This window comes from Pinus tabuliformis, chromosome X (genome assembly GCF_031772625.1).
Source record: "Pinus tabuliformis cultivar Carrire ecotype Pingquan chromosome X, CPIR1, whole genome shotgun sequence".
NCBI classification, from domain to species: Eukaryota; Viridiplantae; Streptophyta; class Pinopsida; order Pinales; family Pinaceae; genus Pinus; species Pinus tabuliformis.
Window position 1 is genome coordinate 964,786,868 of NC_142308.1, and position 25,743 is coordinate 964,812,610.

The 25,743-nt window shown below is 33.1% G+C and overlaps 1 protein-coding gene and 2 long non-coding RNA genes across 3 annotated transcripts; 1 reads left to right on the forward strand and 2 right to left on the reverse strand.

The window, feature by feature from the left end:
• Positions 1 to 17,967: 17,967 nt before the first annotated feature.
• Positions 17,968 to 18,827, reverse strand: LOC149142928 (oligopeptide transporter 1-like). The gene is made up of 2 exons (XM_089453121.1): positions 18,537 to 18,827; positions 17,968 to 18,441 (listed from the first exon to the last, which is right to left on the reverse strand). Exons 1-2 carry the CDS (start codon positions 18,571 to 18,573, stop codon positions 18,146 to 18,148), a joined length of 333 nt encoding a protein of 110 aa, XP_089309247.1. The 5' UTR covers positions 18,574 to 18,827; the 3' UTR covers positions 17,968 to 18,145.
• Positions 18,828 to 19,413: 586 nt separating this feature from the next.
• On the forward strand, positions 19,414 to 20,538 carry LOC149142929 (uncharacterized). The gene is made up of 3 exons (XR_016264383.1): positions 19,414 to 19,967; positions 20,154 to 20,253; positions 20,437 to 20,538. It is a non-coding gene; the product is annotated as an uncharacterized LOC149142929 (long non-coding RNA).
• A 296-nt stretch (positions 20,539 to 20,834) lies between these two features.
• Positions 20,835 to 21,623, reverse strand: LOC149142930 (uncharacterized). The gene is made up of 2 exons (XR_016264384.1): positions 21,549 to 21,623; positions 20,835 to 21,283 (listed from the first exon to the last, which is right to left on the reverse strand). It is a non-coding gene; the product is annotated as an uncharacterized LOC149142930 (long non-coding RNA).
• Positions 21,624 to 25,743: the final 4,120 nt, after the last annotated feature.

The following is a 25,743-nucleotide window of genomic DNA, read 5'->3' on the forward strand; positions in this document are numbered from 1 at the left end:
TTCAAAGGATTCCCTTGTTTTCATACCCAAATGGTGACCAATTTGTGAGTAAGAGTATGACCAATAGTGAGGTTTTAAACATTTTATTTCCAGTTCTTTCTTCGTGCACTGAATCTATGCTTGTATGATGTCATTATTGGTTTGCAGATTGGCTTTCCAAGTGCTTCCTAGTACGTGAATATAGAGCTCTATTGGTTAACATTCAAACAAAGGTAAATAACATTTATTTTGCATTTCTTCCATTGTTATTATCATTTAAGTTGGTATTAACTATGTGACGATTTTGTAGGATATGATCTCCTTCTCATTCTCACAAATATATATGTTTGACATACTTGTGATGTTATGTAAATTTTGTGAACTTCACTTTATTTTACCCTAACCTCTATTCATGTAAATAATGTGTTAACTATTACCTCAACTTTAGGTTGTTTCACATTTGTTTCTAGTTAGCCATACTTTTTTAGTTTTGTTTTATTTTTGTACATAACTTGTTTATGTTTTATTTTTAAAGAATTGTTAATTGACTACAACATGTCCTAATATTTAATTGTTATTAAAAGAATCTTATTCACTAACAAATTAATCACATATTCCACGTTATTGACTAAGATTCTACTTTCATATTATGCATACATAAGCGACAATTAAACTATATAATAATAAAAAAATTAATATCCAGAAAAGGCCTTCACTTATTTGATTACTGTATTTGAATATTTGTTTCATGTATAGGAGGAGGTATAATGTTTAAATTGTTCTTGCATAAATGATATTGCAGTCAATTTATTTTCTTTAAATTATAAGTTAAACACAACTGAGGCTCTACAATACTCTATGGTTGAAGCCTTAGAGAACTGATTGGCTTGCTGCAGCTGTAAATAATTTGGTGATTGGGGTTAGTATAATTAGTCAGTATTTTGTTTTTCTTATTTGGGTTGCTAAATGTAGGACTGTTCCTAGATAGATGCAAATGCTTTGAGAAGCGAGAGCGTTGAGTTGCACCACTTTTGGCATGGATTCAAATCTTACTCATGTGGATATAAACCATTGAATAAAATTCGTGTTAGTTCTTATTATCTGTCGAGGAGTTCAAGATGTTGATGTAGTGCCAAAGTGACACTTTCATTTCAAAACCATCAATAATTTTCATTTCATTTATACATATAAATTACCCATATTTATTAATTGTATCATTATTCGCTATAGCTTATAATAAGATAATTTCCCGTTACACAGTTAGGACTAGATATAAAATCCTTCAAGAACAACCAAATCAACAAGACTGAGATTCTTGGAAAATAGCATGGAAATCAGAAAGTCTGCCTAAGATCAAAATGTTCATCTGGACTCTTTTAAAAGGGAGAATATTGACCAGTGAAAACTTAAAAAAAAAGGCGTTCAAGGCCCAACACAATGCCCATTATGCATGTAGGTTGAAGAAAATATAAAACATTTATTCCAAGAATGCACTTTTGCCAAAGAATGTTGGCAGTAGCTGATAAGTCCATTGGAAATAAGAATAAATTTTGAAAAGCCCTTGCTGGATTTTCTTCAGACCTTTGAGAAGGCCTACCCATACACAACAAAGAAGAAATTCACAATTCAGAGAATATGGAAGTGCATTCCAGTTGTTCGATGTTGGCAAATTTGGTTGACATGAAACAAGTGCATTTTCAAAAATCAAATTCCAAGGATAGGGAAGATCCTCTCAAAAACGTGGGGATTAACTTATGAAATCCTCAACATCAAAGGAACAACACTAACAGATTATAACACTCTTCAACAGGAAGAGTGAGATTGGCTCAACAAAGCCATAATAAATAATAATGGACAAAAAGGACAGAGGAAGATAAACTCAGGAAATATATGGAAAATAAGAATGAGTGAAGAGGAACTGACAAACTAGAGGAAAAATCAGAATAGATACTGTCTATACTTTGATGGGGCCTCAAACCATAATCCGGGAAAGGCAGGGGCAGGGGGAATAATCCTCGATCCTGATTGGAAAGAAAATGTCACATATGAATGGGGACTGGGACAAATCTCAAATAATGGGGTAGAAGCATACAACTTGTTGATGGGAACAAGAATAATAAAAAAAGAGAAATTCAAAATCCTATCATAATAGGAGACTCAACCATAATAATAGAGGCAATGGCAAGAAACAAAAATCCAAGCAATGAGTTCATGAATATAATTTTTAGAAGAATCAGGAAGAACTTGGAAGGCTTTGGCGATGTAATCTTCAGACATTTCTTGAGAATTCACAATCAATAGGCGGATTATTTTGCAAAGCAAGCATTGGAAAAAAAATGAAGGGCATGTTCATGAAAACCAGGAGGAATATCACAACTCTATTCCTTAATAATTAGAAAAAAATCACACGTATAAAGCTCACCAAAACCAAGGGAAAGATCACAATTATAAAAGCAATAAATTAAAAAACAACAGTCACAAAACAATAAAGGACATATCAATGCAGTAACAAACAGGAAATCAGGGGAATGCAAAGGAAAAATCATGAAACTTCAGACTCTCGTATGAGAAACAATAGGAAGGACGATTGAAATCTTAGTCACAAGAACCACGTTGCAATCTATCTCATTGAAGGTAGGTCTCAGGCTGCGTTAAAGCACTATAAGAATAGAGGGTGCATTCAAAAAAATCGCAGCAGCAATCTCAACGAAGAAATCTTCATTTTCCATGTTAGTATGGTGTTACTTTGGTTTCAAGTCCCTTCCCTGTCTTCTCTAATAGCCCACAGTGTTTCCTCTGTTCAGCACGCAGACTTCATCTTAAGCCCCCACCCTTCTTCTTACCCAGCTCGCTCACCCCGTATCCCTTCAGTCCCTTCAATCCCTCCACTCAACGATCCATTGTAGCGCAAAGCCCTTCAGAGCATCCACGCCCTCCATCTGCCCCTCCCATTATCTTCGCCCTCCTCCCTAACTGTTATAACCAGATTTTGGTCTTCCTTCAATTCTATCATTCACAGGGACTTCAACTCTATTGGAATACACAGGAAAAACCTGACCGAGCGCTTAATCTGAACTTCAAAAAAAAATTCACCCGCAACTATAATTATCGACGGGCTCGCACTCCCAAGCCATTTCCGCAGTGCTTCTCCTTCCTTTCTCTAACCTCTGATCAAATTAGGACCGTTGATCTAGCACTCGATTCGACAGTTGTTGCTTAGCCTGATCAATCAAACTTGCGCGACAATCCTCCATCGTCAATCTGTACTCAATGGATCTGATGGTTCACATTGATTTCGGGTAGATATCAAGCACGAAGAATACCCGCCCGAAAAGCATTTTTCTCTCTCTCCTCCGCTGCTACGTGTCGCTCGGTTAGTGGAATTGGGCAACCACTCCTTTTTACCACTTATGCTTTTTACCCTGCCCGAAATACCACTTCCGCATATAAATATGCTTTTATTCTTAGTTAACGTCCGGACTTGTTCGTGCTCGACGACCGTAGATTTCAACCATCAACGGCTGCGATGGCTCGTCTAGATTCCTCTTCCACCAATGCTTCTAGTTAATCTCCACCATTGATCCCTTGATTCCAATCTACATGATTTAATCTTGGCTGCTATTCCTCTGACAACCTTGTCCGTTGATCTCTGATATCCAAGGGTTCTTGTGTACGACAAATGGAAAGCGCTCAACATTAGCAGAAGAAGAAGTATCTCAGGGAATACAAAATCAAGGAAGCACATCAAAACAAGGAGCAGTAAGCAGAGCCAAAGGAAGAACAAGCAAACAAATCAAATGGAATCCAACCCCATTGAAAAGGCAACAAGGAATGATGCATGCCCAGCATGCAAAGCGAATAAATTCGTGATCCAACGCCTACAAGAGTCACTCAAGGATGTCAGAAATGAAATGAGAATGGAGTATAGTATCCAAAAAGGAAACATGGCAATGCAGAAAGAAGAAATCATGGAACTGAAAACAAAATGCGAACATCTAGAAGAAGTAGTGGCATACTAAAAAAAGAACACTACAAGCAATGAAGGAGAGAACTTGGTCAATTATGACAAGAAGAACCGGCCAACTTAGGAGCAATCATTCTACAAGCCATGAAAATCTGTCAGAGAATCCATGACATGTAAATTTCTCTTTCTAGTAGGTCATTTTGTGAGGTAGTATACTAGAATACCCATAAAAATACATGAAGTTTTGAACACAAGCTTAGGAGAAGAGATTACGTTCCTATCTCATGGCTTAGATGTATATCATGTTACAGTCGATTGTAATAGGAGCTTGCTCCATCAAAGCTTTTGGTAATATATCAACTACCCGACCTTGTTTAAAAAAAAAAAAAAAGATAATTTCCCACAAAATTCACATATCTAAAATTATGATTATGAATGAAAAATAGCTAGAATATTGTGAGACTTAGTTTATAGACCTCGAAAAATGGATCACTAAGAAAAAAATTCACTTAAATTTCCCTATTGGCTCAATGTTCTTAAGAGGAGAGCTTGTTATGGCTTAGAATTTCCCTAAAAGAAAATCCAAAACTTGTCATAGGGGAAAGGCTAAGAAAACTACTAGGAAAGCCACCCTTTTTCACCTTGGTGGCATTTCTTCTCACTTTAAGATCTTGAAGAAAGGGGACTAAACCCTAAGTGGTGAATCCATATTAGCCAAAATAAGTCATAATAACTAGAGTGAAATAAGATAGGAAATGACTTGGCTTGACTCAAAGTAACAAGTTCACCCACCCCATAGTAGTTGTAAGAGGGGTTGAAGGCCAAATGGATGACATATCAATTTGATTTAGTTCTTTGCTTGAACAAGGGAATGTTGTACTCAACTTGTATCACAAATAACATTAAGAAATATTAATCAATATCCAAGAAATATTATGAATTACAAAATTGAGCACATTGATGATGTTCATCAACACTAATTGCTAAATGTGTGCCACATGTATGAAATGCTCAACTAGAGATACCACTTAAACAATCAACAATCAATTGTAAAAGTGGGAGGAGCCAGTCCCAATGGTTAAACATAAGAAACTAAGTAATGTTTTTGTGTATGTTCCATATAATGTATCAAAGCGACCAACTTATTTAAATATCCTTGTGATAATGTGATGATGAAAATTGATCAAAGAACTAATCTCACTGTTAGGAATATATGAGCATGCAGTCACCACACATAGGACAATTCAATTGATGAGCACATAGATATTATGGTTTACATCGCCAACTTGTAATTAGCAGACACTAAATTGTAGAAAACCTACTGAACACATGGAACTATTGTAACTACAAAGCATTGATTGGCAAATTTTATTTTATTTTATTTTTTATTTTTTATTATTAAGATTATAGGGCATTTGGGTATAAATTTTCGAAGTATCTACTAGAGTGTTCATCTTTTAGAATTGTCAACATTTCTATTGTCAACTTGATTCATCTTCAAGAAGACCAAATGTTGATTAAAAAAATGAAAAGATTCATTATCAATAAATAAGAGACAAAAGGTGGGGAAAGATAAAGAGAAGGAAACAAAGAGGTTAGTTATGCAAAAAAAACTAGAAATTGAATAATTTTTTTTTCAATAAAATAATAAATATAATTATTAATATTAACACTTTTATAATTTAACATATTGAAAATATTAATCTTAATATTATAACATTAATAGTTTATTATAGATATAAATATTATTACTATAGAACTAATAAATCTAATATAAGTAATATTAATGTTATAATTAAGAATAAAGATGCTACAAAACCATTATTACAAGAAACATTATTAATACTAATATTTTAAATGTTAATGCAACTTTATTATAAATATAGATAATGTTATAATTAATAATAACGATACTAGTATTTTAGATGTTAATACTACATTATTATAAATTTAGACACAAATATTAATATTATATAGTTATAATATTAACCATAAATAATAACATATTCTAAATAATATTAATAATAAAATTATAAAATTAACATCGTAGAAATAATAATAATAATAATAATAATAATAATAATAATAATAATAATAATAATAAGAATAAGAATGTGAATGTGAATGTGAATGTGAATGTGAATGTGAATGTGAATATGAATATGAATATGAATATGAATATGAATAAATATTAATATTAATATTAATATTAATGTAAAAATAACTAGCAAAATATTTGAAATATTGAGAAGATGAATCACACTGGATGGTTCAAAATTTGTTAACTGTATTTTTCTTATATGATTATTGCCAAAAAAATTGTCAATAATTCAAATATAGATTGTGGAAATAACAAAATATTATTAATAATACTATAATATTATATAAATAAAAATATTAAAATAACTATGATACTAAAATTATAAATACAATTTTTAATATTTAAAAAACATAAATATAATTGATAAAAAATATAATTAGAATTAAATTATAAATATAAATATTATAATATTATTATAATTATTAATAATAAATAATAAATCATTCCAAATAATATTAATAATATATTGCAATTAGTATTAATAATAAAACTATGATACTACTATTAAAATAAAACTAATGTTATTTTAATATCATTATAAAATTAAAACTATTAATATAATATTAATATTATTATTATAATATTAAAATTATAATACTAATATTATTATAATATTAATAATCAAACTATAATACTAATATTAAAATCATATAATATAATATAATAAATTATATTATTATTATTATAATAAAATATTATTATTATTAATAAACTACTATTATAATATTAATATTAATATTATATTATTAAAATTATAATACTATTATTGTTATAATATTAATAATAAACTATAATACTAATATTAAAATACTATAATAATAATATTAAAATAACAAAAAAATTGCCAAAAAATTGGTCAATATTAAAATACTATAATAATAATATTAAAATAACAAAAAAATTGCCAAAAAATTGGTCAATAATTCAACAAATATAGATTCCGAATTCAGAAATAACAAAATATTATTAATCTAAATATAAATATAAATATTAATACTATAATATTATATAAATACAAATATTAAAATTATATAATACAAATATTAAAATAACTATCATACTGAGATGATTATTGCCAATTTTTTGGTCAATAATTCAAATATAGATCCTCAATTCAGAAATAACAAAATATTACTAATATAAATATTAATACTAATACTATAATATTATATAAATAAAAATATTAATATAACTATTATACTAAAATTGCAAATACAATTTTTAATATTTAGAAAACTTAAATATAATTGATAAAAAAAATAATTAGAGTTGAATTATAAATATACATATTATAAAATTATAATATTATTATAAATATTAATAATAAATAACAACACATTCCAAATAATATTAAACTATGATAATATTATTAAAATAAAACTAACATTATTTTAATGTTATTATAATATTAAAACTATTAATATAATATTAATATTAAAACAACAACAACCATTATTATTATTATTTTTATAAAACTACTCTTATAATATTAATATTATTATTATAATACTATTATTATTATAATATTAATAATAAAATTACAATACTAATATTTTTCTTGTAAGCTTATGTAGGACCTTCTCAATTTCGAGTTTTTTACATGTCCGTTATTCACCCCATTTTTGGGGGAGGTAGCACACGAATCGAACCCAAGATCTCCGGCTCGGTGAGACTTCATACCACGGCCATTGCCACTTGAGCTACCCCATGCGGACAAAACTAGAATACTAATATTAAAATAATATACTATAATATATTATTATTATTAAAAATACTATTATAATATTAATATTATTATTGTTAAACACATACATGGCAGCAATAGAATATTAAAGATAAGCATGAGAGTCTATCTATTATTAACAAATGATCTACATTTATAGTACATTCATATGACCTTTGGTTTCGTATTCCAAGGTCTCTTGGACTTCCTTAGACTATTAAGCTTCCACACCAACCCTTAGAGGATTAGGTGTTCAACATTCCCCCCCTTAATCCGAAGGGTTATGTATGAGTCCAAGAAGAGAGCTGTAATACAATATGTGCAAAAATGCATGGCAGCACTAGGCTGAATGTCCTCTCTGAATGTTGGTATAAGGGAGGTGGTTTAAGGATGACCACCAACACTGGAATGCTTAGTGTAGTTCCCAGAACTCTTCCAAGTCTGGCATGAAGCTTAGGTCTTCTACTAGAGGAAGTGCTCTTGATGTTTTGAAGAGGGAAACCTTTAACCATGAAAGGGAGGTCTCACCTCGCATAAAAGGGAGAACCTCAAACTAAAAAGGGAGGTCTAAACCTGTGATGGTTTAAGGATGACCAACAACTCTGGAATGCATAATGCAATTCTTGGAACTCTTCCAAAATTGGCAAGAAGCTGAAGTCTTCTGCTAGAGGAAGTGTCTCCAATTCTTTGAAGAGGTATCACCGACTGAAGGCATGCTTAGGAGCATATTTGTCTCTGGATACAACTTTGAATCTGGTATGGCAGGTTGTGACTCAAGCTCGCTTGATGTGGCTTTGAATCTTGTAGATGGCCATCATTTCACCCCTATCAGATACAAGGCGAGATGATGGAGAAAATTCAACTGCAAGACTATTCAATACTCTAGAACAAGTTCTGACATATGACTGGAATATCTTCTTGGCTGTTGATGCCCATTGCCAAGAAGTGATCCATCCAAGATGAATCTTTGTTCTTACAAGAGGCTTGTTTTTGAAACATATGTTTGAAGAATGACTTGTTTTATGTCAATGCTTACATGGATGAAGATCAAAACAATGATCTTTCATATGGCTAACTCAGTCACAGTGTTGGCATTTAACAACTTGTTGTGGCTGATGTGGAAGAGAAGCAGAATCTGGAACAACTGAAGGTGAACTGTCATGAAGGAATCTAGCACTCTGAAACTGAATGGGCTTTGAGTAATCTGGAATATGAAAGGACACGTCCTTGTCATATCCAAGACCAATTCTGTGCTTGTTATGGACAAGCTCTTCCCAAGGTTTGATGATTTGCTTCGGAAGTGTAGGTTGAATTTTTGCTTCTTTATGCAAAACTTCTCTTGAAATTGGCACTTGATGGGGATCAAACTCAACATTACTGACATGATGACTTGCTAGTTGTTGATGGGATCCTATTTCAAAGTCAAATAAGGAATTGTTCCCAACAAGTTCAGAAGGATGTCTTTTCTATTGTAGCTCCTCTTGCTGTAGCTTTGTCTCAAGTTGCAAAAACTCAATATTCTCCTGTGCATTTTGCAGAGAGGTTTGAATATCTATGAGAGTGTCTTTGTTGACTTTAAGTGTGTTTTCAGCAGTAGACATGATTAGAGTTCTCAATAACTTTAATAAAGTGGTAATTTTAGCCATTTTATCAACAACTCAAACTCAACCAAAAAGGAGATTAAAAAAACTTGGATGCTTGAGCTTGCTATACTGCCTCACAATAATGACCAAGTTCATTCAACATAGAGGTTCAATGCAAAACATAAGCCAAACACATAGTTTCCAAAATTGATTTAGTGGCTTCCACAACTAATTCAATGATTTAGAAAAATTGTGCATAAATAATACAGTATAGTTACGCACAAACAATACCAGCACTTCACCTTACTCAAAACTTATTTACGACAGGTCGGACCAATTTCAGTTGCATTCCTTTATCTCCTTTATAACAAGCACCAACTTCAAGGCTCCAACCACCACTCATGGCCTTCAATTCGCACTGATGTAATGTCTTTTGGGGTCTGAGAAGTCTCTCCAGATTTTGATGTGAATATTTAAAAACTAGATGTGAATATTTAAAAACTAGTTGAAGGAGAGTCCACGCCTTTTTCTATGCTTCTGGTTGGCTCGGCATTGTATAGCCTTAGTTCAAACTTCTTTGCATTGTCTCCTCTCTCCAAAATTCACTTTGTTTCTAAGGAAACTACCCTTCTGCAAATCACATCTGCTCTGCTATAAAAATCGTATTTTGTCGTCTCTCCCATGGATCTCTATTCTACGCGTAGTTTCCATGCATATGTTTTCTGGACGGAATAAGGCATCTCTATATCTATGTCATTTGGGCTTCTACTTTACCTCTAACCAATAATGCTTACTTCCACCGGTATGTGCTTGGATTTCGAAACTCTAGTTCCTCATGTGCTTCATCTTATCTGATCTTTTCCGGTCCTTGCTTTGAGAGACATCATTTATGGTCTGGACAAGCACTCAGTCAGGGCTCTTCAAGGAGGACCAATGTACTAACCAATGGACAGAGCTTGAGAGACAGAGAAACGCATGGAGAAATTGCAGATGCGAGAGAAAATGAAAGCAATGTGGATATTGTGGTGAAGTGACAGAGTAGACAGGCATGGGATAATCAATAGCAACAAACTGAAAACCAGCCTAATCCCTTTAGCAGGTTCTGACCAATCCGAGTAATTTTAGATAAGAGGCACGCTCACATGATGGTAAACACAACACATAACAGTCATCAACCTCCAATTTTAGTTATTCTGCTAAAATAGCAGAACTATTTAGTTTACTTGGTATATGGAAAACCTTCAAATTTTCCATAGAACCAAAAGGAATTAAAACCCCAATTCATAACCTTATTGCGTCTGAAATTTAAATTAACTCACATGCATCTTTCGACACAATATGCGTTCGATTACCCATTAAAAGGATGATCCATCACTCTGAACCTTAAACTCTTTTTAATGATTTTATCGGGTTCACTAGCTGAGGTAACTTGTTTGTAAGTTCCTGCATGATCATTGTGGATCTTCTTAAATCCAGTTCTGTATGTGGATTTCCCCCTTGAGGGTCCTGCTTATCTGACCAATCACTGTTGGTCCCTCGTTGACTTCTCTTTTTATCAAGCACTTCAATTCATGCCATTTATCTCACTTCTCCATATCCAACAAATATCACGTCGTTCGCTCACCAACTAACTCGAATGATCTCCATCGTTGATGTGACCCATCCAATCGAATGGCTATCGCGTCACCCGCTCACCAACTAGCTTGGTCGATCTCCACATTGATGAATCCCGCTGAATCCAATGGCTATCACGTAATCTTGTGTGAAATCTTGCACGATGAATAACAAGTCGAGAGCGCATGAGAAAATTGGTTTTCTCTTTCCATCATGTGCTACGTGTCAACCCCTTAGGTTAATCACATGAAATTTTAGAATACCATTTACAGCTTTTAGGGCGCGCAAGGTACTGCTTACTGCCTACAAAGACAACTCCATTATTCTGCACCTTTTCCACCCTTCTGTCAACACGTGCCTTGATGTGATCTGTCCATTTCTTAACTTACTCTCTTGCTATAAGATCTCCGTCGCTCATCTTCCATTAACCCTGTCCATTGATCTGACTGATCCAACGGTTATTGTGCACTGTCGCCTAATTCGCTGGACCTCGACCTGGAAGGATTTCTAGCCTACAACAAAGTATCAATTGTGCCTATTCAGCTTCCTGACCCACTTAAGGGTTTCGGTCTTAGCTTCGAGCTTCTTGGGAAGTCACTTGTGGACGAGAAAGTCACAGTCCATGGATCCTCTAATGTGGCAGCAGGGGCAATGTTCATATAACTGGATGGTGTATATACTAATATGATTCAAGGCAACCATAGTCACTGTGTACAATCGTGGTGTACATGCCAACACAATTTCACTGATAATTTCACTGAAAAGGAGGAGGTATTATGGTGTGGAGTTAGGAGTATTAATTGTGTGGAAGGAGAGGTGTTAACCAAGAAATGGTCATGGTAATGTAGTATTATGAACATAGTAATACCGCATGACAATCACTCCATGTCAAGCAACACAATGCTTATCCAAAACGCAGTCAACACATTACCATTCAACGTAGAATACCATTCAATGCAGAATATGTATCGAATATTTATGGCTGCAATACATACTTACTTCACTCATGGCACTCACCACGGTCATCTCAGTCTTCCATGCAACACAGACTTTAAAGGTCGTTTGATTTTCTATCAAACGCAGAGCATTTAGGTGTAGAGTCCAGGCTTTTGCGTTTTTGCTATTTGAGGTAGTGGATAGAGAACCCAACACAAATCTAGCTGAGAGAGGTCAACTGGACAATGTGAAGCATGAAATAGGCATGCACACAATAATAGCAGTTCTATCCGCAAGAATGCAGAACTAACATACACAGATAGGTCACAACACAAGTGGCTCAAATTGGAGCAGGGCAGGAGTACGCTCGCTCTAATACCATGTTAAACACATACATGGGAGCAACAGAATATTAAATATAAGCATGAGAGTCTATCTATTATTAACAAATGATATACATTTATAGTACATTCATATGACCATTGGTTTCATATTCCAAGGTCTCTTGGACTTCCTTAGACTATTCAACTTCCACACCAACCCTTAGAGGATTAAGGGTCCAACAATTATTATATTATTAAAATTATAATACTAATATGATTATAATATTAATAATAAACTATATTATTAATATTAAAATATTATAATACTAATATTAAAATAACAAAAAAATTGCCAAAAGATTTGTCAATAATTCAAATATAGATTATGAATTTAGAAATTACAAAATATTATTAATATAAATATTAATACTAATATTATAATATTATATAAATAAAAATATTAAAATAACTATGATAGTAAGATGATTATTGACAATTTTTTTTTATCAATAATTTAAATATAAATCCTGAATTCAAAAATAACAAAATATTATTAATATAAATATTATTACTATTACTATAATATTATATAAAAAAAATATTAAAATAACCAAGATACTAAAATTATAAATACAATTTTTAATATTTAAAAAACATAAATATAATTGATAAAAAATATAATTAAATTCTAAATTCTAAATATAAATATTATAATATTATAATATTATTATAAATATTAATAATAAATAATAACACATTCCAAATAATATCAACCATATATTGCTATTAGTATTAATAATAAAACTATAATACTTTATGAGAGATTTTTGAGCGTACATCACAAGAAATATTATTTGTCGACGCGTTTCGAACCAACTAGTGTGGTTCATCGTCGGGACAAGTTGAATGAGCAGATCAGGCATTGCATGTTAAATAAATAGAGCAGAAACTCCAATGGCTAAAAAAAAAACTGCTATATTGACAACGGCTAGATTTGACTGATTAGTTAGGACCGGATTAGGGTTATAACCATTATTTAATTAAAAAAGGAACCTTGGTTAGTTAAATGGACCATTTTTAACCACCTATAATTATAAATATATATTAAAAAATAAATTATAACCAAAGCTAATATATATTAATAGTTAGTTAGTTATAAAAATTATTAAATATATAAAAGTACCTAATTACTAAATTCAAACATAAGTCAAAGGGGCTGTTCCATACATTAATAAATAAATATTAAATTAATTATAAACTAAATTAATATTAAATAATAGTTATTTATAAAAGTTCAACAAATATATATAAATAATAGGGTAATTTAAGGTTATGATAATAGAGTAATTTGATGGTATTATATATATATATTAATCTGCATTAATAGTACGTAATCCAAGTTATGAAATCTAAATAGTAGAGTAGTTAGTAATAAAATTCATAAACATTAGGGTAATATAGAAAAGCGAGTTATATAATTTAATTAATATGTAAGATTAAGGGACAATTCTAAAAATATATTAGGATAAATCAATTAAAAATAAATTAATTTTAATTCAAAATTTATCAATAAAAGTTAGTTAAAAATTAGAGTAATTTAAGGGTTAGAAAGAAAATGTTAATATTTAAAATTAAAGGTTAAAATAATCAAAGAAAAATTGCAAGCTAATTCCCATTAAGTTATTAGCATAAATAAGAGCTACTATAAGAACTTCAAGGAACAAAGGCCCCAAGAAACAGGAAACCAAGGGAAAAAAGAAAAAGAAAAGTGGAAGGGGGCAGGGGGGCTAGGGAGACCATGACTAGGAGGAGAGGGCTGGGACCTAAAAACTACTAATCCTCCAGCCATCCTCTCTATTGAGATTGTTCGACCTTTTCTCAATCTCAAGTGCCTCCCTAAATTTTTGGTGATGGAATTGTGACACTTTAGCAATCACACTAGCCTCCTCGATGCAGACATGATGATTGGTTTTCTCAACATGCTCTACTAAAGCAGAAGACTTGGCTCTCCTATGCTTAAGGGCAGCTGTGTGCTCACTAATCCTCTGATTAATAGAGCGACCAGTCTCACCAATATAAGGGGTCCCACAAGAACAAGGAATAATATAAACCCCTTTCATGTCCTTGGGGTTGATAGGATCCTTCACAGATCTGAGAGACTTATGAGTGGTATTGTGAGGTCTAAAGGTCGAGAGGACATTATGCTTCTTAAGGATCCTCGCAATCCTGTCCGTCGTTCCCTGAACAAACGAAAGATGGACACCGGGAATCCTCTCCTTATCTCTTCTAGCTACTGAGTTCTTAGCTGCTTTGAGGAAAGCCTTCTAACCCAAATGCCTACTATAACCGTTTTCAACAAAGACATTAAGGAGATGGGATTTCTCCTCTTCGAAGCTCTTTTCATCAGAGATCCTTAAGGCACGAGTAGCAAGGGTGTTGAGAACGCCCAACTTCTAAGCCGGGAAATGGTGGGAACTAGCATGAAGATACTGCTCTATATGAGTTTTCTTACGAAACACCCGGTGGGAGAGGGAACCATCACTAATGTCATCTGGTCTCATGGCCAAGAGGAGTTAGACCTCTTCTTTGATCATCTCAATAGTCAATCCTCAGCCATTAAGTTCACTAAGGAGTAGGATGTCAATGGCTGCCTCCCTTTCCTTGATATTCTTATCTCGAAGAATAGTGATGGTTCCGTCTTCCACTAGGTGTTTCATAAGAAAACTCATACGAAGCAGTATCTTCATGCTAGTTCCCACCATTTCCGGCTCAAAAGTTGGGGGTTATCAACACCCTTGCTACTCGTGCCTTAAGGATCTCTGATGAAAAGAGCTTAGAAGAGGAGAAATCCCATATCCTTACTGTCTTTGTTGATAACAGTTATAGTAGGCATTTGGGTCAGAAGTCTTTCCTCAAAGCAGCTAAGAACTCAGTAGCTAGAAGAGATAAGAAGGAGAGGATTCCTGGTGTCCATCTTCCGTTTGTTCAGGGAACGACGAATAGGATTGCGAGGATCCTTAAGAAGCATAATGACCCCTCGACCTTTAGACCTCTCAATACCATTGGTAAGTCTCTTAGATCTGTGAAGGATCCTATCGACCCCAAGGACATGAAAGGGGTTTATATTATTCCCTGTTCTTGTGGGACCCCGTATATTGGTGAGACTAGTCACTCCATTAATCAGAGGATTAGTGAGCACGCAGCTGACCTTAAGCATAGGAGAGCCAAGCCTTCTTCTTTAGCAGAGCATGTTGAGAAAACCAATCATCATGTCTGCATCGAGGAGGCTAGTGTGATTGCTAAAGTGTCACAATTCCATCACCGAAAATTTAGGGAGGCACTTGAGACTGAGAAAAGGCCGAACAATCTCAATAGAGAGGATGGCTGGAGGATCAGTAGTTGCTGGGTCCCAACCCTCTCCTCCTAGTCATGGTCTCCCTAGCACCCCCTCACCCCCCCTTTTGTTTTTCTTTTTTCCCCTGGTTTCCTATTTCTTGGGGCCTTTGTTCCTTGAAGTTCTTATAGTAGCTCTTATTTATGCTAATAACTTAATGGGAATTAGATTGCAATTTTTCTTTGATTATTTTAACCTTTAATTTTAAATATTAACATTTTCTTTCTAACCCTTAAATTACTCTAATTTTTAAGTAACTTTTATTGATAAATTTTGAATTAAAATTAATTTATTTTTAATTGATTTATCCTAATATATTTTTAGAATTGTCCCTTAATCTTACATATTAATTAAATTATATAACTCGCTTTTCTATATTACCTTAATGTTTATGACTTTTATTACTAACTACTCTAATATTTAGATTTCATAACTTGGATTACGTACTATTAATGCAGATTAATTTATTTATATATATATATATTTATAATATCATCAAATTACTCTATTATCATAACCTTAAATTACCCTATTATTTATATATATTTGTTGAACTTTTATAAATAACTATTATTTAATATTAACTTAGTTTATAATTAATTTAATATTTATTTATTAATGTATGAAACAGCCCCTTTGACTTATGTTTGAATTTAGTATTTAGGTACTTTTATATATTTAATAATTTTTATAACTAACTAACTATTAATATATATTAGCTTTGGTTATAATTAATTTTTTAATATATATTTATAATTAAAGGTGGTTAAAAATGGTCCATTTAACTAACCTAGGTTCTTTTTTTTAATTAAATAATGGTTATAACCCTAATCTAGTCCTAACTAATCAGTCAAATCTAGCAGTTGCCAATATAGCCGTTGAACCACACTAGTTGGTTCGAAACGTGTCGACAAATAATATTTCTTGTGATGTATGCCGAAAAATCTCTCATAAAGTTAATATCGATCACAAAAGCGTCAACTCAACAACTATAATACTAATATTAAAATAAAACTAAAACTAAAGTTATTTTAATATTATTATAATATTAAAACTAATAATATAATATTAATATTAAAACAACAACAACCATTATTATTATTATTTTTATTAAAACTCCTTTTATAATATTAATATTATTATTATAAAATTAAAATTAAAATTATAATACTAATATTATTATAATATTAATAATAAAACTATTATTATTATTAACTATAATACTAATATTAAAATAGTATAACACTATATAATATAATAGTAATGATGTAGATGTAAATTTTAATAATAATAATATAAATGTGAATATCATTTTCTAAAAAACATATATATTATATATAACACTGTATAATATAATAGTAATGATATAGATGTAAATTTTAATAATATAAATGTGAATCTTATTTTCCACACAAATATACATATATAATATAATATAATATAATATAATATAATACAATACAATACAATACAATAGTAATGATGTAGACTAAATTTTAATAATATTAATATAAATGTGAATCTTATTTAAAAAAAACATATATATTAATATTAATGTTATAATGCAAATATTATAATATTATATAAATATTATTATTAAAAATATTAATTGGAAAAAACATAATTATAACTAATTAGAATTAAGGTTGGAGTAAGGTATTTATAAATAATATTATAGAATATTAATTTTAATATATATAATTGAATTCATGATTATTGTATTATATTGTATTTAATTGTCATTTTACTATCTAGATTTACTAGATTGAGTAATTATGAGTATGGTTACTTACAGTCGTTTTGGTTTATCTAATAACCTTAACTATTATATTTTTTTTGTCTAAAAAATCAAAGCAAATGGGTTAGCAAGTTAGGTGGGTTTGGTTGTGGGGAAAACTCTACAGTTAAGCGCGTTTGAGCCCAGAGGGATTGGGTGACCTCCCGAGAAGTCCTGGTTACTAGGTGCAAGCCCCGCACTTGAATCCCAAAAAATGATATCAAATATGAGATTGTCTCTTTTAGTAGAATATCTTAGAAAAAAATAAATAAATAAATTATTTCTAGCTTGGTATTTTCCAATATATATATATTTAATTTTTTTTGAAAGCTTATATTTTTAATTAATTTTTTTAGCCTAGCAAAAGAAAATTTGAATAAGGAAAATAAACAGAGGAAACGGGTTGCCACATGAGACATTGACTTTGAAATAAAATTATTAAAAGAATCATCATGGAAACCTAGAACCAACAAGGGAAGCTGCGAGGCAGCAAGTCCCTGCATCAAGTTGAACTTTAGGTCTTTTCCAAAACTTAAAGGCAACTGCATAGGATACCATAGCAGCTGGCTCAGATGGCTTTCAAAGCAACCACAAAGATAGTACTACCATCATCCATGGAGGGAACCCTCAAGCACCTGGGTGAATGAAGCTAGCTTTTTTGAACATCCGAACACTTTTGCACAGAACATGTGAAAACTGTTTGCAAACGAGTTAACGGCGGATAGCTATGATGCCGATGGGCGTGGTGCTCCTACCTTCGCTTTTCTCTTCTGTATGAGAAGAACTGGTTGAGAAACGACAGAGTAATGCATGAAAGCAATCCGAGCACCCACACCCTGAATGTAAACACTGGAAGAGAACGATCATCGGTTGTGGGTACTGTGAGGGCAACTTGCTCAATTGGCGAATTAGCTTCTTCACCATTTTCAGCTTCCTCGTGATCCTCTTGACCATTAGAATAATATGATCCTTGATCTTGTTTACAAGTAGATAGATACTCCGAATGCTTTCGGAAACTGAACAATGTACTCTGTTCAGATTCCAGAACTGCACCACAGCCAATAGAAGTTGCATCACATGCCTTAACAAGCGTGTCTAATAATTGAAGTTAAAGGTTTTGTAAATTGAATAAGCAGGCTTACGAGGAGTTATCGAATCAGGTGAGTTAGAGGATTCCATGGCAGTTGAACATGAATGGATCAGAATATCAGTCGACCCTCTGCTTGCTCGATCCCTAAATCAAAATATCTACCTGTCTGGAAAATTTGGTAAGGGCACATATCCCGACATTGAAATGAGCATTGGTTTCTGTTGGGCTGTCTGATTACCTAATATCCTGTGTCCTCTTCTCCCCTTTTGCAAGGGGAGTATCGAAAATGAAATGAAACAAGAATGATCCCATATTGTTGCTAAAACAGGGACTGTTATAATGATGGCGATGACTTATTTTTCAAGAGCAAACTTCTGAAGTATTCACAATTTTCACACAATATATGCATGTCCAGAGCTGATTTCAAAAGCTAAGTATAGGACACATATACATAACTTCAGAATAGCCCATACATGTGGTCAACTCAATTTTACACGCTGTACAATTCTGGAATTAAGTATGCAAATTTATTTGCCAAGAAAAGACGGTTGTGTACATTTAATAATAAGTTTTTCTCACCTGCCATGCACTCCAGGAATAAAGAAAGATTTATATTCTTTAATAACCACAAGATGTATCTGCCATTGAATTCAGAATAGTATATTTTTTAAATGTTATATGGGTTTCAATCTTGTCCCAATTTTTTCGTGGGATGTGTCTAGAATTTTTGGAATTATGTACCGAATTTAAAATTTCATTCTAAGGTTAAAAATTTAAAATATAAAAAGGAATTATATTTTTAAAATATGCAATATACTGATTTAGGACGTGGTGGATATTGTTTACCTCATGACACAAATGCCATGAGCCATCAAAATAATCCTTTACCACGTGCATTGCATGCAAGCCATGTGCTTGCGTGTGCCGTTATCATACACTCTAGACTCCTGAAAATGCTATAGTTCCAGATCCAATTCCAGGCGCATATCCAGTAGCGGAACCTACAGATTGAGATCGAGAACCATAAAAACTAGAAACGAAAATAGAATCAGCGGAAGTAACATAGAGATATGCATCTAGAAGCTCTGCATCGCGATCTTGAATTGCTGGTACTAGCATTCGACCTGGGAGGGAGGTTACTACTTCAAAGTGGTCAATCGGCTCTGCCTTCACCTCTGTAGCTTTACCTAAATCTCCAATGAAAGAACCTGGAGCTGCTTGCTCGGATGCTTCACTCTGCTGTTAGTGGTGCTTCCATTCGTTTCATTGGCGCAGGATTGGGATCTTAAACAACGGGCTCTGCTACTGAAGCTGCTTACTTAACAACGGTGATAGATTCTGCTAATGGCACTGAATATGGGTCACCTTGACCTCTGCTAGCGGATCGGCTTCTAGCACTGGATCTTTATTCGCGCTTAGATCTGCTGCCTCTGTGGCTACTCTTTATGTTTTATGGTCAACCTGCTGCTTATGGGACGTGAAGGTATGCTATGTAAATGTACAGAGATCTTGCTTGAAATTTAGATTTCAGTGAAAATTTTGAAAAACAAAGTAAATACAACAGGTTTGATTTAACTCATTGTAATATTTTGAGAATGGTATCCAAAACTAGGCTCGCTGTAATTAAAATCTGCTGTAATAGACTTAACTTTTCCCAAGCTGTTTCCAGCAATGGCGTTCGCTCGGATCCTTGCGTGCGCTCAGGGCCGTAATTTGAAGGAGTAAGTCGGCGGAAGAACTGAAGGCTGCCCACTGCCCAGCACAAGAGGGTAAGTTTTTGCGTGAAGGAACCTTGAAATTTAGATTTCAGTGAAAATTTTGAAAAACAAAGTAAATACAACAGGTTTGATTTAGCTCATTGTAATATTTTGAGAATGGTATCCAAAACTAGGCTCGCTGTAATTAAAATTTGCTGTAATAGACTTACTTAACTTTTCCCAAGTTGTTTCTAGCAATGGCGTTCTCTCGGATCCTTGCGTGCGCTCAGGGCCGTAATCTGAAGGAGTAAGTTGGCGGAGGATACCGAAGGCTACCCACTGCCCAGCACAGTAGGGTAAGTTTTTGTGTGAAGGAACCTTGAAATTTAAATTTCAGTGAAAATTTTGAAAAACAAAGTAAATACAACAGGTTTGATTTAACTCATTGTAATATTTTGAGAATGGTATCCAAAACTAAGCTCGCTGTAACTTTTTCATGCCATTTCCAGCAATGGCGTTCGCTCGGATCCTTGCGTGCGCTCAGGGCCGTAATCTGAAGGAGTAAGTTCAAAGAGGCAGTTCACACAAAATGTAATTAGTATTCTCAAAGAATTCAAATCCCAGATCACAATTCTAATTCAGGCATTTTACACTTGTCCAATGAGCGATTTGGGTTTAAAGAACACTGCAATTCATTGCATAACAGTCCAAACCATTGAGAAGCATATGCAAGCTAATTCAATTTATGGGCCAGCACAACTATAAAAGGGACAATTTGGGGTTTCAGGTATTTCAGCAAAGGAGTCATGCATTCGAAGACATGGACTTACAGTTGAGCTTCAGTCACGTCGGTTAGTAGGAGTCGAACTGATTTGAGCTTCTCCCGGAGACGCAAGGAAGCTTGCTTCTTCACCACCTGACTAAGATCGACTATGCTACCCATTTTGATTGTGGTAGAGCAGAGCATCACTTCCTTAACATTAATAATCACTGAAATTTTAATGATGTTGGACTCTGAATCAGTTAACAGTATGGCAATGATCACCACTCTTTCGTTTATACGCAGAATGGGTATCTTGGCCCTTTTAGATGTAATGGGAATCTGCAAGCAATCGTGGGGTATATTAAGAATGTCAAACTGCCCATTATAGTATTTGACATGAGCATGGCACAAAGAATGAAAGTGCACTCCTTTTTAGGACCCACAAACACACTACACTTTCTGTTTCTGTATTTTCACTTGTGTGCATATAAAGAGAAGAAGAAGAAAACAGATATAATACAGAGGTATGAATGCCTATAATCAATTATTGTGTGAACAACTCCTTCATCCAGTTCAAGATCTAGCCCTTGATCCAGAAGCTTACCTAGTCACAGCAACATACCTAGTTACAGCAGCATACCTCACTGGTTGATCAAATCATGCTCCAATTTGGTTAGAGTCTATCCCTCTAAAAGTATAGGACAGTCTAAAGCAGTGCTGTCAACTTACTATAGAGTGTATGACACCTCTGTTTACATCTAAACATAAGAATAGAAGAGGTGTCATGTAAACAAAAAAACAGAAGATTGTATGCGACACCTAACAGTTGTGGCAGGAAGCGGTGGTGGCATCCGTACATGAAGCGGTGGTGCTTCTCTATTATAAGATGGTTTTCTATTATACTAAATATATTTTGATTAACATAAAATGCTTGAGATTTAATGCTGGCATTAGTCCAGCATTAGTTTGAAGCTAAATTTACAAATTTGAAGCGAAAATATGATATAACATATGCTTTCCGCCTGCTTGCCTCGGGAAGAGGCCAAATAAGGCCATGAAAAAGAATACTGTTAAAAAAGTTAAAAAAGTTTGGATATTCGCGATAGGAGGTGGCTATTCATCAGGTTAAGCAGGTTAAACTAATGCTAAAACCGAACAATTCGATTACTATAGTCCCTGGCCATTGCCAGATGGCAGGGACTAATAACCAAGGCTGCAAAGCATATAAACAGAAAAATACCGCTTACCTCTGAGCAATGTAGGGATATCTGATACAAGTTATTCAATAGGGGGCTTTCCTTAACCTTAGAATAGAGCTCATTAAAAGGTCTAAACTTGTGGATAAGAGAGATCCCACTACACCACAGTTTTAGATTTATAGTTAAGAAAAGCTATTATTTTTTATTGGGTATTATTTTTAATTTCATAATCCAAATTAATATGTCTTTCTTGTTTAAGATTATTTTCCTTAGTTTTGGAAAAAGAACTAGTTTGAATTAGAATTGGAATTCAATTTCTTAATTAATGTAGGAACCATTTTTCTGTTTGCAATGCAACATGTGTGTGAAAGTATGAACCTAATATTTTGGACCGCTTGATGATATATGTTGCCAGGAAAAAGAACATATAATTGGTGAGTGTAGGAAAGAGATGTAATAGCATCCTCTTATTGGTTTGGTTAATGCCAAGCCAAAGTAGCTAGATATAACCTAAAAAACATACTGATCATTTCCATTTATAATAAATAATGTCACTCTAATTAATTTGGCAATGTTACCACAATTTCTTTAATGGAAGAAAGGTAGACAATGAAATATTATACCCTGTGCAACTTACTAGGCATTCAAAAACTAGCTTGTATGGGATAAGCTACCAGGCTTAACAATGGGAAAACAAACCAAAGATAATATATGTATATATGGGTAATACCAACCAAAGGTAACACATATATTTGGAAAGATACATATATGGGTAATACCAACCAAAGGTAACACATATATTTGGAAAGATACATTGACTTGTGGAATTATATTTTTAGAGATAGAAATGAAAACAACGAGGGTAGCAGCAAAACATATGGGATCGAGGATGTAGAAAGGACGACATTGATATTTCAGAATCAATAAATAGCTCAAACTTGAACTCCAGTTGGAATGAGGAAACTGTACCCAGCGCCGAGGAGTTAAGAATCATGGTTGGGTCGATTATTTGTGAAATAAGAGCAGAGACTTATAACAATGGCAATGACTTCAAGACTGTCCCCACCGTGGAGAGATTAAGAAATCGTTTTCCCTTAGGCAACTATGTTTTGACTGATAGGGGTAAGAGAAATAGTGAACCACGTGACAACATTGATCTAAATAACACTTTAGGTAACTCCATTAGGAATAGTTCTTTAGGTAACTCCCCAAACCCTAGCACATCAGATAACCCAGATTTATGCTTCGGAACAATTCCAAGAAGAAAGGTAGTTAGTTTTTCCTCTCAGGAATTAGACCCAGAATTATTAGTATTCTCAACAAGGGTTTAGGATTTGCAGTCGCTCCTAGGAACATTCCTGTTCAAAGTATCATTTGTGGCAAAGAGGATGGGATGATTAACTTATCCTTGGAAGACAAGGAGGCATTACATGAATTTTCCCTCATAATGAGAAAGGCTAAAGTTCCCAAGAGTAATTTAAGCAAGAAGGAACAAAGTGCCTTTAGGCCCCTTCAGAATAATGACATGATTATGGTTCTTAAAGTAGTCATCTTATACTAAAAACAAAATAATTAACAATAGTGATTATAATATCTAGTAACCAATTAATTAATTAAAACTAGTAAGATTAGTTATATTATTTATCTTTTATTAATTATAATAATATAAAATTATTTATCATTATTAAATATAAATTTGATTATTATAACATTTATGAACCAATTAATTAACTTATTAAGTAAGAATTTAGCTAGAATAATAAATTAAAAATCTTTAATATAAAATCTATTTAACTAATTAAGCTAATTAAACATTACAAAATTTGGCACATTAGAGTAACATTATACATGAAAATAAAAACTAATCTTTTAATTACAAGAATAAATATATCTAAAATACAATTTATAATAATAAAAATTATAATAAAAACTTTATACTAGGTTGATAATTATTATAGAAAAAGATAAAATGAATAAATAAATAAAAAATATAAAACATAAGAAAATTAAATGTCAGGCCAGGCAGTAACTCCATGGGGCAGAAATTAATTGACTGTATTATTCCATCAGGTAGGTCCTCATTATATACATGAGGGAGAGACTGTTCAGTTCGTCTCCCGATGACTGTTCATATTTCCTATCTATCTATTTACAATAATTCACCCAATCACAAGGATTAGGTGTCAACATTCCCCCCCTTAATCTGAAGGGATGTTGGTGAGTCCAAGCATCATTCTGAATCGTTCAAGCTTTTCTCTTCCAAGCGCTTTGGTGAAGATGTCTGCAATTTGCTCATTTGTGGAACAATGACGGAGATGGATTGTTTTGGCCTCAACATGATGTCGAATCAGATGATATTTAGTATTGATGTGCTTCGTTCGATCATGGAACTTTGGGTTCTTGGCCAACTTTATTGCAGAGGTATTGTCAATCATGAGTGGAGTTGATTGTACTTGTTTTACCTGCAAATCTTCAAGAATTTTCCTGAGCCACACAATTTCTTTTGTTGCTTCAGCTGCTGCCACGTATTCTGCTTCTGTTGTGGAATCTGCTAGAACTGATTGTTTGCGTGATCTCCAGGAGACAACTCCTGATCCAAGACTCATAGCATACACTGAAGTAGATACTCCAGTTTCTTTGTCTCCATCGAAGTCTGAATCAGAGTATCCAATCAAGCTGAAGTCGTCCACCTGTGTATACTTGATTCCAAAGTCTTGAGTTCCCTTCAAGTACCTTAGAACTTTTTTTGTAGCAGACCAATGTCCCTCACAAGGCTTTTGCATAAACCTGGAGAGGATTCCAACATCAAATGAAATGTCTGGTCTGGTATTAGTTAGGTAGTTGAGACTTCCTACAAGCTGTCTATACTTTGTTGCATCCTCAAATTCCTTTCCTTCAATAGATGTGAGCTTTAAGTTTTGTTCCATTGGAGTAATAAGAGGATTGCACTCTGTCATGCCAAACCTGTTCAAAAAATCTCCAATGTATTTCTTTTGAGAAAGAAATATGGACTTTGGATGTTGGGTTACTTCAATGCCAAGATAGTAATGAACATAGCCCAAATCGGTCATTTCAAAACTTTTCTCCAATTCCTTCTTTATGGATGCAATGTAGCTTTCATTTTTCCCTGTCATTAAAAGATCATCTACATATACAACAAGATATACAACTGTTTTGCCAAATTTCTTGACAAATAAAGTTGCATCATCAAGATCAAAATGATTGAAATTGAGTTTCAGAAGATGCTCAGTTAGTTTTTCATACCAGGCTCGCGGTGCTTGTTTGAGGCCATACAAGGACTTCACAAGTTTGCATACTTTATGTTCATGTCCTTTCACAACAAATCCTTCAGGCCAGGACATAAAAACATTTTCTTTTAAATTTCCATTCAAGAAAGCAATTTTTACATCCATTTGATGGACTTTCCAACTGTTCTGAGCTGCTAGTGCAAAACGTGTCCGGATGGTAGCCCATTTTGCTGTGGGGGAAAAAGTCTCCTCATAATCAACCCCTTCCTTCTGTGCAAAACCTTTTGCCACAAGCCTAGCTTTGTGCTTGTCAAGTGAGCCATCAACTTTATACTTGTTCTTGTAGACCCAC

Bases quoted from the DNA above. Each gene is read 5' to 3' on its own strand.
- LOC149142928 (XM_089453121.1), bottom strand. From the start codon at position 18,573: ATGGAATCCTCTAACTCACCTGATTCGATAACTCCTC. The intron at 18,442-18,536 runs GTAAGCCTGCTT...GCTGTGGTGCAG, and splicing joins ACCTGATTCGATAACTCCTC to TTCTGGAATCTGAACAGAGT.